The 16,030-nt window shown below is 47.0% G+C and overlaps 2 protein-coding genes across 4 annotated transcripts in view; one reads left to right on the forward strand and one right to left on the reverse strand.

Annotated features, from left to right (window-relative positions):
- ALDH5A1 (aldehyde dehydrogenase 5 family member A1) overlaps positions 1-13,102 on the reverse strand; it is a 39,695-nt gene extending 26,593 nt beyond the window's left edge. For both annotated transcript variants that reach the window (XM_019716816.2, XM_019716815.2), the window contains exons 1-4: positions 12,515-13,102; positions 4,120-4,203; positions 2,724-2,894; positions 1,200-1,316 (exon numbers count right to left, since the gene is read on the reverse strand). In XM_019716816.2, the coding sequence (XP_019572375.2) occupies positions 1,200-1,316; positions 2,724-2,894; positions 4,120-4,203; positions 12,515-13,087 (945 nt within the window). In that variant the 5' untranslated portion in view covers positions 13,088-13,102. The remainder of the gene's footprint in view (positions 1-1,199; positions 1,317-2,723; positions 2,895-4,119; positions 4,204-12,514) is intronic.
- GPLD1 (glycosylphosphatidylinositol specific phospholipase D1) overlaps positions 12,744-16,030 on the forward strand; it is a 51,674-nt gene continuing 48,387 nt past the window's right edge. Inside the window, exon 1 of one of the 2 annotated variants that reach the window (XM_019716812.2) lies at positions 12,744-12,880. In XM_019716812.2, the coding sequence (XP_019572371.2) occupies positions 12,849-12,880 (32 nt within the window). In that variant the 5' untranslated portion in view covers positions 12,744-12,848. Of the gene's footprint in view, positions 12,881-15,861; positions 15,983-16,030 lie in introns of those variants that run through there. The other variant, XM_019716813.2, reaches the window with a different exon arrangement.

Genomic DNA, 16,030 nt, shown 5'->3' on the forward strand with positions numbered 1-16,030 from the left:
TTTTTAAAAATGCGGTCCTTAATCTTTCCAATCAATATAGATGTGTGCTTTCAAATAAATTTCATAAGCTGGTGGGATCAGTGCTGGCTCCAAACATTAGAATTGGTAGGAAATGCCCTGTTAATTATGCCTCTGCCTCAGGAGTCTAATAAGAAGGTTAACTTACACACGACACAGATTTAAGAATTATTAAAAGGAAAACTGTAACAGCCCACGTAAAAAAAACTTCCTCCCCTCTCTCTCTCCTTCCCTCTGTCGTTCCTCTGTCCTTCTTCCTTCTCTCCCACAAACATTTCCTGAGTGCCTCCTATGTCCAGCACTGTTCTAGGCTTTGGCCTAGAACAGCGGGGAACACAACTGGCCCAAGTCCCTGTCTCCACAGAGCATATATTCTTGTGGGGGCAGATAATTATCAAAACAACTACATAAAACATCTGGAAGCTTAGCTGGTGCTATGTGCTTTGGGAAGAAAAACAAAGCAGAGAAGGGGGTCAGGAGCACAAGTGACTTTCAAATAATGTGGCTGGGGGAGGCCTCCCTGAGAAGGTACCATATGAGTAAAGACATGAAGGAGAGAGTCATGAGCGTACTTGGGGGAGAACCTTCCAGACAGAAGGAAAAGTGAGTGTAAAGCTGAGTTACAGGTGAGGCTGGCATGGTCCAAGGAGTGGCAGGGGTCAGACCAGCCAGAGCAGACCAGTAAGGAGCTCCGGAGTGACAGGTAAGAGCAGAGGAGGATAGGGGGTTGGGCAGGTGGCATCTTAAAGAGCCTTGAAGGCCACTGTAGGAAGTTTGGATTTTACTCTGAGTGACATGAGAAGCCATTAGAGGCTTTAAACAGAAGAGTGATAAGATGTGACTAAATGCAGATTGAACTAGAGAAGGGAGAGGTCAATGAGCGTTTCCCTAAACGTGAGAAATGCCCTTGTTTTAGTCATATTACCAGGTCTGACTACTTAATAAAAATGATGGCTCGGGATCAGTTTTAAAACATACTGCCTATAGATGTCACAAAATCCAACATCCATTTTGTCTAGAAAGAGCAACATCTGACTTAAAATAATTGCTGGTAAGTTAGAACAACACCATCCAGCACGAGATGCAGGCAAAGATGGAGGCTTCCAAACTGCTTCTTTCTGCCCTGGGTCAATATCCTTGTTTGGATTTTGCTGGCACTGCTGGAGCATGGAGAGGCTCACCTCCGCCAGGGCCAGGGCTGAGAAGGGCGTGTCTTCGGCAGGTTTCACCACGACGGTGCAGCCGGCTGCCAGGGCAGCCCCCACCTTGCGGGTGATCATGGCGCTGGGGAAATTCCACTGGGGGCAGAAGAGCAGAGGAGGCTGTGAGAGGGAGCATCACCCCAAAGCCCACAGGCAGGAAGCCAGCCAGCAAATCCCGTTGCACAACTGACAGTTCACCGGCTCCTGCACAGGTGAGTCCTCAGAGCACTGACACTGTCTGCTTAAGGGACTCAGGGATAAAGCCTCATAAAGACGGAACATTTTCAGAATTTAAAATAGTACAAAACTATCTATACCTGGGGTTGGTAAACTTGTTCTGTAAAGGGCCACACAGTAAATATTCTAGGCTTTGTGGGATGTACAGTTTCTGTTGAAACCACTCACCTCTGTCGTTGTAGTGTGAGTAGCTACAGACAATGAGTACATGAATGCACATAGCTGTGTCCCAGTAAACTTAATTTACAAACACAGGCAGCAAGATGGATGTGGCCTAAGGGCCAGTTTGCTGACCCTTTGGAAGAAAATATCAGCAAAGATGATTTTGAAAGTGGCAGGTGATTTATTACTTCCCTTTCTACATAGATAGATATCTATAGACATCTCTATATATAGATATATAAGGATATCTATATCTAAACAGTGTTTTGTTTTATTCTATTGTGACAAATACCTGTATAGTGCTTCTTCTGTGCCAGGCATTGTTCTAAGCACTTTAAAATTACAATTAATTAAATCCCCATCACAACCCAAGGAGGTCATGATTATTATCCTCACTTGCAGGTTTGGGGAAACTGAGACAGAGCAGATAAGTAACTTGCCCAAGGTCACACAGCTAGTAAACAGTGAGCTTTGTATCAAACCTAGTCAGTCTAGGCAGTAAGGGGTGTCTATCTATCTGTAACGATGCTGAGTAGGGCAAGAACAGCGGTCTAGAAACCAACTGTGAAACACTGTAGAGAAGAAAATATGGGACCTCGCAGAGGTAGGGCCAAGAAAGGCTGGTCATCGAGAGAAAGCTGGGTGTCCCACAAGCATACTGCAGCCCCATCCAGGCTGAGACATTACCTTATTTCTTAGCCTTTTTACCTCAAGAACCTGGCCCAGTGTCTGCGGTATGTACACAAATATCAACTTACTGTTGATGATAACCATAAATTAAGCATAAAGTGTTCTCAAAACTATGGTACAATAAAAAATGTGTACTATCTGAAGTCTTTTTAAAAAAATGATAAACACCAGATCTTTTCAGACGTGCTAGGCAATGTTAAGAAGAAGCCTTTATGCCAAGTCAGAAAAGCCCCTGGGTGGTCCCACTCACCACTCCCACATCTCCCACTATCACAGAAGACCAGGAAACACCTCCACATCCCACAAAGGAATCAGGAAACCAAGAACAGGTGACAAAGCTAACAAGATGACACACCTCTTCCAGAGCTGCTGCTCATTCTCCTACCCTAGCATCCTGCGGATGCTGCCACGTACCGGGGTGATGACTGCGGCCACACCAAGCGGCTGCTTAAGGACCAGGGCCCGCTTTTCCTTTGCGGGGGTAGAGATAATGTCTCCATAAATGCGGCGGGCTTCCTCTGAAAACCACTCCAGGAAAAGGGCGGAATACAGAATTTCTCCCTGTGCCTCCTTCAGTGGCTTTCCCTAAATTCAGTCAGAAAAGGACACATTCATTACCTTCCAATAAAAAAGCATGACTCCCTGGTTCTAAATTCTTCAAGGCTCAAGCAAAGTAGAAAAGTCTCCCATTACATACTAGACTTATGGAGGGGAGGGGGGAATCACTTCATAAATTATAAATGCCTAACCATTGCTCTGTACACCTGAAACTAATATAATATAGAATGCCAACTATAATTAAATATAAGACAGATGGTGCCAAAAAAAAGTATACACATTTTAAGAAAGGAAAAACCTGTATTAAAATTGTAATAATATATACTGATAACAAAAGATGAATACAAGTCACGTTTGACTTCTGCAATTACAAGAGGTGCTCAAAGTGGTTACCATCAGCGTCCTGACACTTCTGATTATGGCGAACTACTGTGTGACCAACATTGACCAAAGTGTCCACTTGTATACAGTTTTTTGGCACCCCTGGTATATTCATGGTATGTAAAGTACAGCATAGGGAATACAGTCAATGGTATTGTAATACTTATGGCTGATGTCAGATGGGTAGGATAGACTTGTTGGGGTTATCACTTTGTGAGGTATGTAAATATCTAATCATTATGTTGTTTTGTATACCTGAAACTAATAATAATAAAAAAGAAAAGTCTCCCATTACAAAACCCACAGAAATTTCTAACCTTAGTGTGGGTCTTACAGAGCAGAATCACAAATGGTGATGAAGATAAGCTAGTCAGATGTACCTGAACCACAATAGTTATTTGCATTTTCAGTACATTTACAAATTAGAAGAGACAGAACTGCATCTGCTGATTTTTTTCTTCTTCTAATATCTTCTAAATGTTGTGACCATGGTGTAATTTATTATAGCTACGGATAAACTATTGGTACATTTTAAAATGTACAAAAATAATATGAAAAATCAACCAAAACAGTCATACAAAACAAAACTGGAATGGTGAAGTCATATTCACATAGTTCCACTCAAAACCTATTTCTTGCATATTATTAAAGAGTAAATTAGAAGATAACATTTTGTTTTAGCAAATATGAGTGCCTGGCTTAATTAAAAAATGTTGTGCCTAGCATAATAATTAATTGATATCTGATCATTAGGCAAGGAAGTCACATTTTTTAGCTACAGAGTAGCACTGAAGTTAGCGGCTACCCCAAGCTTTAGTCTAAGAATTCCTGGATGATTTGTCAGGATAGCGAATTAGGACCCTTAACTTACACTTTCAGCTGTAATTATCTTGGCAAGGTCATCCTTATTTTGAATCATTAAATCATACCATTTCCGAAGTAATGAACTCCTTTCCTGAAAAATGAATAAAAAGGTAGAAAAATAGTGAAAGGCCAAGTATAGGAGAGACTATTAAATAATGTTCAACTTCCTAAAGTATTACCCTTGGGGTCTCATTCCTGGGAAGACATACATTGACCTTTGTTTGATAAATAACAACAAAGATCCAATTTCCAGTTGCATCTAAAGGGATGTACCGAGTCATAAATTGTAAAAGAGAAAAAAAATTTTCTGAAAACAGCTTATTGTTTATGGTAAATATGAATAACTTTAATTTTTTTATTGTTATTTTTAATTGCAGTAAAATACACATAAAATTTACCATCTTCACCATTTTTAAGTTGCAGTTCAGTGGCATTAAGTAGTCATATTGTTGTGCAACCATCACCGCCGTCTGTCTCCAGAACTCTTTTCATCTTGTAAAACTGAAAACTCTGTTTTGCTAAACACTAACTCCCCACTCCCTCCAGGCTCAGACAACCATCATTCTACTTTCTGTCTCTAAGAATTTGACTACTCTAGGGACCTCATATAACTAGAATCATACAGCATTTGTCCTTGTGTGACTGGCTTATTTACTCAGCATAATGTCTTCAAGTAGAATTCTTACGTTAACAACTCCCTGGCACATTTAATTTATCTCCGACTTGGGGTGTGTGAGGTGTAAGGAAGGGTTTTACACACTTAAGAAGGCCCAGGCACAACACTGATTGCATTTAATGCCACTGAAGTGTACACTTACAAATGGCTAAAATGGTAAATTTTATGTTATGTATACTTTACCACAATTTAAAGATATTTCCAAATAATAAAAATCAAATAAAATGATTGTCATGCAGGGACTCTGGTACCACTCCCCGCTCAAGAATGTAGGATATGGTGAGGCCAAAAAGGAACACCAACGGAGCCATGGATAGGGGAGTCATACCACTACATTCTCACTGGCGGCTGGGTTGGAGACACAGGAAGCAGGCTCCACATGATGCACAATCTGCCGTCCACTTCCCTGCCAACCAACTAACCCCCTAGCGTGGCCACAGCTAATGGCTAACTGGTAACAGCTGATGGTCACCCAGCCACAGCTGATGGCCATCTGATAACCGAGTCAGCACCTTTCTACATGAGGCCGAGAGCCTGGAAACTGCTCTCTGGGACTCTGTCCCCACACTCCACTCCTCCAGGGTCTCACCTCATAATCTACGCGACAAACGTCTTTCACGAGGGGCCCTGTGCCAGGAACCCAGCTCACGAGAAAAAGTTTCAGTCCAGTTCAAGTAATGTCCCACCTACCTTCTGAGCACAGCCAGGGTTTCTCAGGGTATTGTGCTGGAACAATAGTGGCTCACAGCCAAGGTGCTTACATATTCTCGATGGCAGCCGATTGAGACACAGGAAGTAAACATTCGCCTGCACCCCAACAAGGGGTCTTCCTGTACCACAGTCTCGCTGGTGGCTGGGCGAGACACAGGAAACAAACATCTGCCTGTCCCACTATATGGTGGTACATTCCTAAGCAAACAGTCAAGCGGTCCATCAAATCAGGGATGGAAGGCAATTCCCCATAGTCCATAGTCATTTGCCAGCGCTGTGCATTGGCCTCACAATACATGCCCTCTCTGCAGGGCGAGGGCTCCAAGTTCTCCCCAACCTGGTGGTGAGGGACGACCTTGACCTCACTCGCATCCTCCATCGAGGACTCAGCAAGCCTTTCCTCCTGGGATTACAAGTCCCTCACCTGGGCTGCCTCAGCAAGCACTTCCCAGCCCACACGGCCACAATGACCTTTGCTTTCTCAGGCTTATGCTGGTTGGAGAACCGTTCATGTCTTCTCACCCCTTCACGGGGATCCAGCTCTCTGGCAGCTGCACCGCTCCTTCCACACTGGTTGGGAGCCATTCATGTCCTCTCTTGCTTCCGGCGCCACTCCTCCTGGTCTTCCTGAGACTGAGTGTTCCTACGCACAAACTGCTCCACCGCCCCTCGGAGAGCTTTGGCCGGCACTGTACCCTGCTCGCTGTGCCATGTGTCATGCAGGGACTCAGCTCCCACTCCCCGCACAATGCCGGATGTGGTGAGGCCAAAAAGGAACACCAACGGAGCCATAGATACGGAAGTCATACCACTATATTCTCGATGGAGGCTGGTTGAGACACAAAAGCAAACATCTGCCAGTACTGCAATGAGGGGTCTTCCTGCACCCCAGTCTCACTGGTAGCTGGGCAAGGCACAGGAACTAGGATCCACACGATACGCAATCCACCATCCGCGCTTGCCAATCTCCCTTGCTAGCCGCAATTCGCCGTCCGCTTCTCCATCAACCAACCAACCCCCTAGCGTAGCCTCGGAAGTTATATTAGTGGCCAATGGCTAACTGGTTACAGCTGATGGCCAACTAGTCACAGCTGATGGCCATCTACTACCTGAGCCAGCACCTTTCCACATGAAGTGGAGAGCCTGGAAACTGCTCTCCTGGCTCTGTCCCCACAATGTGTCATGCAGGGTCTCTGGTCCTGCTCCCTGCACAAGAACGCAGGACATGGTGAGGCCAAAAAGGAACACTGATGGAGCCATAGATAGGGGAGTCATACTACTATATTCTCGCTGGTGGCTGGGTTGGAGACACAGGAAGTAGGAGACACAATCCTCCTGTCCGCTTCTCTGCCAACCAAACAACCAACTTGCCAGCATAGCCATGGCTGTTATATTAGTGGCTAATGGCCAACCAGTAACAGCTGATGGCCAACTAGTCACAGCTGATGGTCATCTACTACCTGAGCCAGCACCTTTCCACGTGAGGTCGAGAGCCTGGAAACTGCTCTCTGGTACTCTCTCCCCACAAGGATAGATTAGATAATTAAGGATGTTATGGAAGAAATGGTTTCTTAAAAAAAAGAAATAAATATTTGAAAAAAATCACTTATCTAAAACCAATTAAAAAAAAAAAAAGAAGCAGGTCCAGAGAGTCCCGCTTTGTGGTCAACCAGGCTACATAGAGGTCCTCTAAAGAAACATGTGCCCCAGAGCTCCAAACTCCTGTAACTGAACAGGTGTATCTGAAGCTAAGAAGAGTCTTAGTTTACTCTTGGCTGCCTGCTGGGCTGCCCACAGCAATGAGCACATCTGCCGTGTCATTCTGACGTTTTCATCCATTCAGCAGGTGTAAAATTTTCATTATTTTCTCATTCCACCGATGAGCAGAGAGTGAAACCTGTGCAAACACCACTCATGGTCTTTCTCTGGGTTCTTTCCCCTCTGTATTTTGGATAACAAGCTGCATGATCTCACCTCTTAAAGGTGTTGCTGAGGTAAAGGCTTCTATAGCTCCACCCCCAAGAGAAGAGGCATGGACATCTCTTAAAATATCACCACAGTGACTTCATTTTGTTTATCCTCGCTCTGCACAGCACCAGGTAGAAATCTCACGACCACAGCCCAGGATGCTGTGGCTTATCTGGGGTGATAGTTGAAAGGCTAAAATCTATGAGGCCTGGCTCAGAGAGAAAATTAAGTATCTGAGTAGATGGCCTGCTAGGAATAAAGCCCCATACCTAGTTGAGAGTGAGAAAAGAACATGAACCAGCCTGAGAACTACAAGAATAAAAAGCATATTCTGCAGGAAATACAATGTCCAGGCTGAACACAGAAACCAGCTGTGGGGACAGAGTCCCAGAGAGCAGTTTCCAGGCTCTCGACCTCACGTGGAAAGGTGCGGGCTTGGGTAGTAGATGGCCATCAGCTGTGACTAGTTGGCCGTCAGCTGTGACCAGTTAGCTATTAGCCACTGATATTAACTGCCATGGGTATGCTGCGGGGTTGGTTGGTTAGCAGAGAAGCGGCCTGGGGATTGCAGCTAGCAAGGTTGGTTGGTTGGCAGAGAAGCGGCCTGGGGATTGCAGCTAGCAAGGTTGGTTGGTTGGCAGAGAAGCAGATGGCGGATTGTGCATGATATGGAGCGTTCTTCCTGTGTCTTCAACACGGCCACCACTGACACTATAGTGGTATGACTCCCCTACCTATGGTGGGTGTTCCTTTTTGGCCTCACCCTATCCTGCCTTCTTATGTGGGGAGTGGAACCAGAGACCCCGCATGACATCAGCATAGGCAACAAATCACCCTCAGTATGCAAAGCCCGTGTTATGGGTTAATTGTGTCCCCCAAAAAAGATATGTTGGGGTCCTAATCCCCAGTACATCAGACTGTGGCCTTATTTGGATATGGGATCTTTACAGAGGTCATCAAGTTAAAATGAAGTCATTAAGGTGGGCCGTAATCCAGTATGACTGGTGTCCTTATAAAAAAGGGAAATTTAGACACAGAAACAAGACAGACACAGAGGGAAGGTGAGGTAGAGAGACACAGGGAGAAGGTGGCCCTCTACAACCCAAGGAGAGAGATCTGGGATCTTCTCAGCCTCTCAGAGAGCTGTGGGATCCTCACAGCCTCAGAAAGAATCAACCCTGCTGACACCTTGATGTTAGACTACTAGCTTCCAGAACTAAAACAAATTTCTGTTATTTAAGCCACCAAATTTGTGGTTCCTTGTTATGCGGCCCCAGGAAATGACTACAGCCTTTGAGAGGTGCCTTGTGAATGTTCTAGACTCAGACAGGGAGGCTCAAGTGGATGGAATCACATGAGACTCCAATCCCAGATCCCCTGCTCAAGCAGGAGTGAAATGATGGATGGTGAACTATGAGCCCCTCTCAGCCAGTCTCCTCATCCACAACATCATCAAGTGTCTACCTTACAGGGCCACTGAAAGGATTAAACAAAACACAGCTGAAGCGCCAAGAGCAGGACACAGCTGGGGCAGGCTCAAAGACGTCCTCATCCTAATCCCTGGAACCTGTGAATAAGTTACTTTATAAAGCAAAGGGGATTTTGCAGATATGATTACATTAAGGATCTTGAACTGAGAGGATCCTGAATCATCCAGGTGGGCCCAATGTCATTACAAGGATCTCTATGAGAGAAAGGTGGTGGGAGAATCAGAGAGGTTGGAGCAATGTCACACCACAGACCAACGAAGCCGCGAGAAGCTGGAAAAGCCTGAAGAGCTTCCAGAAAGAACGCAGCCCTCCTGAACTATAAGAACCAATTTGTGTTGTTGTGTGTTGTTGTGGGGACAGAGTCCCAGAGAGCAGTTTCCAGGCTCTTAGCCTCACATGGGCAGGTGCTGGCTCGGGTAGTAGATGGTCATCAGCTGTAACTAGTTGGCCATCAGCTGTTACCAGTTAGCCATTAACCACTGCCGTGGCTAATATAACTGCCATGGCTGAGCTAGCAAGCGTGGAGTGCGGATTGAAGAGAGGCGCAGATTGCAGTTAGCAAGTGAGGTTGGTTGGCAGAGAAGCGGCCAGCGGATTGCGAATCATGTGGCTCCTGCTTCCTGTGTCTCCAACCCAGCCGCCAGCGAGAATATAGTGGTATGACTCCTCTATCTATGGCTTCGTGGGTCTTCCTTTTTGGCCTCACCATATCCTGCATTCTTATGTGGGGAGCAGGACCCGAGACCCTGCATGACACCCTGCATGACAGTTGTGTTAAGTCACTAAGTTTGTGGTAGTTTGTTGTAGCAGTCATAGGAAACAAAGGCACTAGCTTGTAAGGTGTCAGTAAATAATCAGTTCCCTTCTTTCCCTGAACTCCTCCAGGGTTTCACAAGGTGGAGAAAAGGAGGTCATAAAACATGTAAGAAGAAAGATGTGAGGCAACACAGTGTCAAGGGGAAGTGCAAGACAAGGTGTGTGGGCTGTGCTAGGGGTTCAGAGGAGGGAGAATAGGGAAAGCTGTGTGGTCTGACAGGCTCAAGGCAGAGTTACACATGAGCTAAAACTCAAGACTGTGTGGGACATGAATGGGTCAAGAGAAGGGAGTAGAAAAAGCTGGGGAGGGAGCAGCAAAGGCCTGGGGGCAAGAGAGTTGCTTTCTAAGCTGTGTTTGCACCCCACCATCTCCTAGCGCACAGGAGGATTCATCTTCCTGGGGAGAGCTTATTCCACCACATGCTTAGGAAGATGCTCCAGGATCTTTTCAAAACAGAAGGCTCCCTGAGAAGACCCAAGCTCCGGTAGGACAGAAGCTGACATCACATTAAGGTTCAAGGGCACAGACATTAGGATGGATGGTGTGATCTCAGCACAGGTGACAGTGCAGAGTCAGTGACAGGTCCCAATACCAGCCCTTGGGCACCAACCAACCACTGAAGCAGAGACAGGGCTAGAAGAGCTCCCCATACACCTGTGGCACCACTGTATGGTGGCTTGTCACTTGCGGGACTCCAAAATGATGGCAGAGGCTCCATCGACCCACTCCCTTCCTGTGGGCTCGTCATCCCATGGCTGTGAATGCACACACATGGTCCCACATTTACATGTCTCCCTCAAGGCTCCCCTCAAGCTCCTACTTCACATCCTCACTTGTATGTCTAACAAACATCTCAGCCTCAACGTTTCCAACACTGAGCTGAGTTCTCATCTCCATGCTGCTCTTCTCACCCCCTTCTCCATGTCTTTTCTTCCAGGTATTTGAGCCAAAAGCCCTGGGTTATCATTGACTCCTCTCTTTCCTTTACACCATGACCGTCAGGGAATCGTTACCTATACCTCCAAAATATATTATTTATCAGTCCACTCTTCACCACCTCTACTGCTACCACCTGAGTTCCAACCATCACCGCCTCCCACCTGAATCACTGCAATGACCTCCTAACAGCTGTGCTTCACCACTGCCCCTTCTTCAGTCTCTTCTCAGCACTGAGGCCAGAGCAGCCTCTCAAAATGCAAATCAGATCACTGCTCTGCTTAAAACCATGAACTAGAACCCATCTTCCTCAAAGTTAAATCCAGGTCCTTAGAATGGCTGTCTCCCACTTGATCTAGCCTCTCCTCCCATTGTCTCTGTGACCTCCTGTCCCACATCTCTTCCCCTTGTCAGTCCACTCGAGCCACTCAGCCTCTTTGCTGGCCTACAAGTGCATCATGCATGCTCCTGACTCAGGTTTGCTCTGAATGCCCTCACCTCCTTTGGTCTTTGCATCTCATATCCTCAATGAGGTCTCTTCTGATAGTATGGCCTGAATTATGTCCCCCCACCCCAATCCATATGTTGAAGTCCTACCCCCAAGACCTCAGAATGTGAATGTATTTGGAGATAGGGTCTTGAAAGAGGTTATTAAGGTTAAGTAAGGTAATTTGGTCAGTCCTAATCCAATACGACTGGTGTTTTTACAAGAAGAGATTAGGACACTGACAAGTAGAGGAAAGACCACGTGAAGACATGGAGAAGACAGCCATCAACAATACAAGGAGCAAGACCCCAGAAGAAACCAAGCCTGCCAAGACCTTGATCTCTGTCTACTAGCTTCTAGAACTGGGAGACAAATTTCTGTTGTTTAAGCCTCCTAGTCTGGTACTTTATGGCAGCAAACTAATACACCTGCCCACAGTTTGTATTGCATCTTGCCCTGTCCCTCTGGCCCCATCCTCTTATCCTGCTCTACCTTATTCCCTTGTAGCATTCATCACATCTAACACACTTATCTGCTAGACATTGTTTTATTTGTAGGTCAGATCTCCCCTCTGCCCAACCCCACATGAGCTCCGTTAGGGCAGGAATCTCTTTTGTTGACTGATGTACCCCAAGCACCTCCAACAGTGCATGATGTACAGCAGGCACTCTGATGGGTGACAGTGTCAAGACTCCCTCATACTTGGACCTCAATGCTGGATGTGAGTCTTCAGAAGGAGAATGCTGAAGGACAGGGTGGAAAATGATTTCACTAGGCTGGCTCCAGGTGCGGTATAATACATGAAGGAGGAAAATGTCTTATCGTTTTCTTCTTACTCTATTCTCCCCACCTAACATCACCCACCCCCCAATTCTCCAGTGTCTATGTCACTTTATAGCAGTATTTCTCTATTCAAGCTGAAAACCTGGAGAAAGGTCTGGGACTTCTCTTTCCCCTGCACAACGCCCAGTCCTTTCCACAGCTCTCCCCATTCCGGATGACATGACTCCTAGCCCAGGGCACTCACTCCCAAGCCTTCCCAGAGAACATGTAGCAGCGTCTTGCATGGTCTCCCTTCAGCCTAGGACACTTCCCCCCAACACACACAGTCAAGTTCATGTTTGGACTCCCGTACTGGGCAATTCCAGGTTTGGGGGCCAGGTCGTGTCCCCAGCACCTGGCACAGTGCTTGGCACGAAGCCACGCTCCAAACTTATTTGTTGATCATCTCTTCTTGTTTCTGTGACTTTCCGCACACGAATCCCGGAGAACTGGGGAGAGGGGTTGGTTTCATTGCGGCAATAAGGGCGCACTCACCTTGGCCGAGACGCCCCTCCAGTTGCAGAAAGCATCGTAGGCGGCGCACACCGCCGCGCGGGCCTCGGGTGCCCCGCAGTCAGCCACCCGGCCCAATTCGGCGCCGCTGGCCGGATCGAGCACCGGGAAGGCGGCGGCAGCCGGGATCCAGCGGCCGCCCACGAAGCTGTTGGTGCGCAGCAGCGTCGTGGGGAGGCCGCCCCGGCCAGGGACGTAGGTACGGAGCGGGGCCCGCCCGGGCGCCCAGCTGCCCGCGACCCGGCAGAGGCCGCAGTTGTGAAGCGCCAGCCGGACGTGCAGTGCGCCGCAGCTACGCCACCAGAAGCAGGTCGCCATGGCCCCGGCGACGGTGGCGGCAGGAAGGAGGCAAGCGAGTGCGCGCCGGGGCGGCGGGAGGAGCGAGGATCGGGGGCGCGCTGGGGCCCGGGGACGCGGCTGCAGGTGGCGGAGACGCCAAGCAGCGCCCTCTCCCGCGAGCTGCACTGCCCTGCCACGCTCGACCTTATCCGAGCGCAGCGCTGCTCTGGTCCCCGGGTTAGGACTGGGGTGAGGAAGGCACATAAGGACTGTCATCGCCCCCTCGAATGCTCTGTGTTTAACTATTACTGAGCTCCCCGACTGCTGCAGGAAAACCGTTCCTTCTCCCCAATTCCCCCAAACAGTTATTCCCACCCTCCCCACCACTCCCCCCGGGATGTGTGCAGGGTCCATGGATGCACAGTGTGGGCTCAGCTGCCAAGGGCTCCATCGCGTTCCTTTGTCCCCTCGGCTCTGCGCACGGGGAATTGAGAGCAGGCTCACTGAGTTGTGGAAGGTGGCTCCGCTTCCGGCTGTCTGGATACTTCTCTGGGTGTGTGTTTGGGTAGTCTCTCCATCAGTTGGGAGTAGGGGTGCCCCTGTTATGTAACAGTGCCTGTGGAGACAAACAGACCTGGATCCAAACTCGAAAGAATCTATGGTCGACAAATCGTGTGCCCTTGGACAAGTTATTTAACTTCAGTCCTCTCGTGTGTGAAATGGAACAGGAAATTTGTTGTGAAATACCTAATGAGCAGTGCAGTTGCCTTATGAAATTTAGGACAATGTTCAAGGTTATACTAGCTGCTGCAGGTCCAGCCACTATGTAGTAAAATTGAAGGTAGGAGGCCAACTAGTCAACGGGGACGGTTTGTCAGAATCGAGTGAACCCAAGTGTAATTGCAGTGGGACTTGTCCTGAAGTTTTGGAAGCAGCCAGGAAGCTGCAACTTTGGTGAGGATAAAAATGAAAATAGCAGGCCTGTCCTGGAATTTGTGGGTTCACATGAAGCTCAACTCTGAATTGATGTATGATCTCTAGTCTCACCATATCTCCCCTTCACTCCACTGAGCTGAGAGTCTCTGCTGGCTTCTCCAGAGCCTGTGGCTCTTCACCATTTTCTAAGACTTACGGTTCTCATTTGCAAAATGCCAAGGCAGTACGTCACATTTTGACTTTGTTTTTTTGCGATGAGTGTCACTCAGTCTTGAGTCCATCACCTCTGGCAGCAGTGGGAACAGTGGATTTTAACCTTATGTGTCTGGGGAGTCACTATTTTGTTCCACATACTACGTGTGTACGTAAGGAATTGGGGAGAGGAGGTCCTGATGCAGACGTGGCCAGGTGGGCATCACTCCCCCTCCTACGGAGCTGCCTGCTGCCTGCAGAGGGAGCTCTACCAAGAGCTGGTTTCTAAGGGCTTGGGGATCAGTTCTGCTGAGGAAACTGAGGCCCAGAAAAGTGGTCTACTGTGGCTGCCTCTCTTGATCCAAAATCAGTCTGCTTGTCTTGGTGCTATTTTAAACGGTGTCCATTCCCTTTCCCAGCTGACTTCTCTGTTAGGCACAGTAGGCACAATGCCTAGGGCCCACAATATTTTAGGGCACACAGAAATGTTCAATTTTTTCTAAAATCAGAAAAATGAACTTTTAGGTTGAATATGAATATATTAATTTTTATACCAATGCAGATGTGAAATGTGATATTTAGAACTTTATTTCTATGAAGGAAGGGGCCCACAAAGGGAAAAATGCATAGGGCCTAGGAAATTCACCATGTGGCCCTTCCCTAACCGCTCCCCCCCTCCAACTGTTTTGTGTCGTCTGCAAGTCACCATTCAGAGTGGGAAGATGGGAAGAGTTCCCTCCTGTTTCTTATCTTCTAGGCTGCCCTGATGACCCCCAGAGTCGGTCTGGGTGTGTTCACCAGGGCTACAAGGACAAGGCCAGCAGATGACAGGGAACTTTACCCTCCCTTCTCCTGAGCCTGCCCATGTCCCAGGCACCTCCACCTCCTAAGTCTCATCTTTCTCCATCCTCTCCCACATTCGCTGTAAGGACACTATGATGATAGCAACATATTAGACTTGTGTGGAAGTGAGCTAATATTGTCTGCTTTATCTCAAAAATTTCTGGACGTTAAAATTGCATGTCATCTGCACAAGGAGACCCACCTTCACTTCAAAATCTCCACCCAATTTTGCTTTATACACATCTCTAAATTGTTAAAACAAAAAACAAAAAACAAAAAAAAACGTATGGTTGAACACCTGAGTTTAAAATAATTTTTCTTATTATTTTTTAAATTCAACAAGGAAAGTAGTAATTCAACAGAAATCTAAGGTGAATCTTTTGGAAAGGGAACATTTCTATTAAATGATAATAGTCAATTCTCCCTTTTGAATAAAGATAGAAATCTAAATTTAAATGCTAATTTTCCCATTTTAAAAAAGTTGGCTTAGGTTTATAAAACACCCTGTTAGGCAAACAAAACACTTCAGTTTATGGCCTCTGGCCTCTGATGCCGCAGGGTTGAGGCAGGGCTGCAGGATTCCCTTCCTGACGCTTTTCAGGTGGCTGAGTTAAGGTTACAGAGGAAAGTTGGCAGATGAGTTTGGGTCTCAAATCATCCCATCTCCTAGTCTTCCATTCAGCTAACCTGAGAATGAATATCATTTCCTTCCAGTCTTTGAGGATCTCCTTTCTTGCTTTTAATGTGTAGTATACATAATTTGAGCTCTAAGATCACCATCATTTCCATGAAGAGGTCAACACATTTTTTTCCCACAAATTAACTGCTATAGATTGGATACTTTATGACAGGTATATTCTGAACCTATGATTTTCTGAACCCTTGTTTCTTGGTCCTAAATCTGTCCCCTGCCCCCATCCCCACAAATGGAACTGGTATCTTTGCGTGGGCTGCAGGAATCTGACCGTGCAACAGGCTTTGGATAAAACCTATGGGAACAAGCAGGGGTAGAGAGATCAGGAGTGGCTTCTCTTGTGTAATCCCATACAAGTGTTGGTATCTGTTGCCAAACACTGAAAGAGAAGCTGGTTCCAGCTGATCATCATAAAAGCTTTCCCAGCACTTGAGGCTTGGAGGCCAAGGAGCAGGGTTAGCTGATATATATGTAGAAAGGATGCACAGGCTGGCAGCCCTTGTAAGGTGAGGCAGGCCAATGTATTGATTCTCAGGGCAGACAGGTGAGCCTTT

This window comes from Rhinolophus sinicus, linkage group LG14, assembly GCF_036562045.2.
Source record: "Rhinolophus sinicus isolate RSC01 linkage group LG14, ASM3656204v1, whole genome shotgun sequence".
NCBI lineage: Eukaryota > Metazoa > Chordata > Mammalia > Chiroptera > Rhinolophidae > Rhinolophus > Rhinolophus sinicus.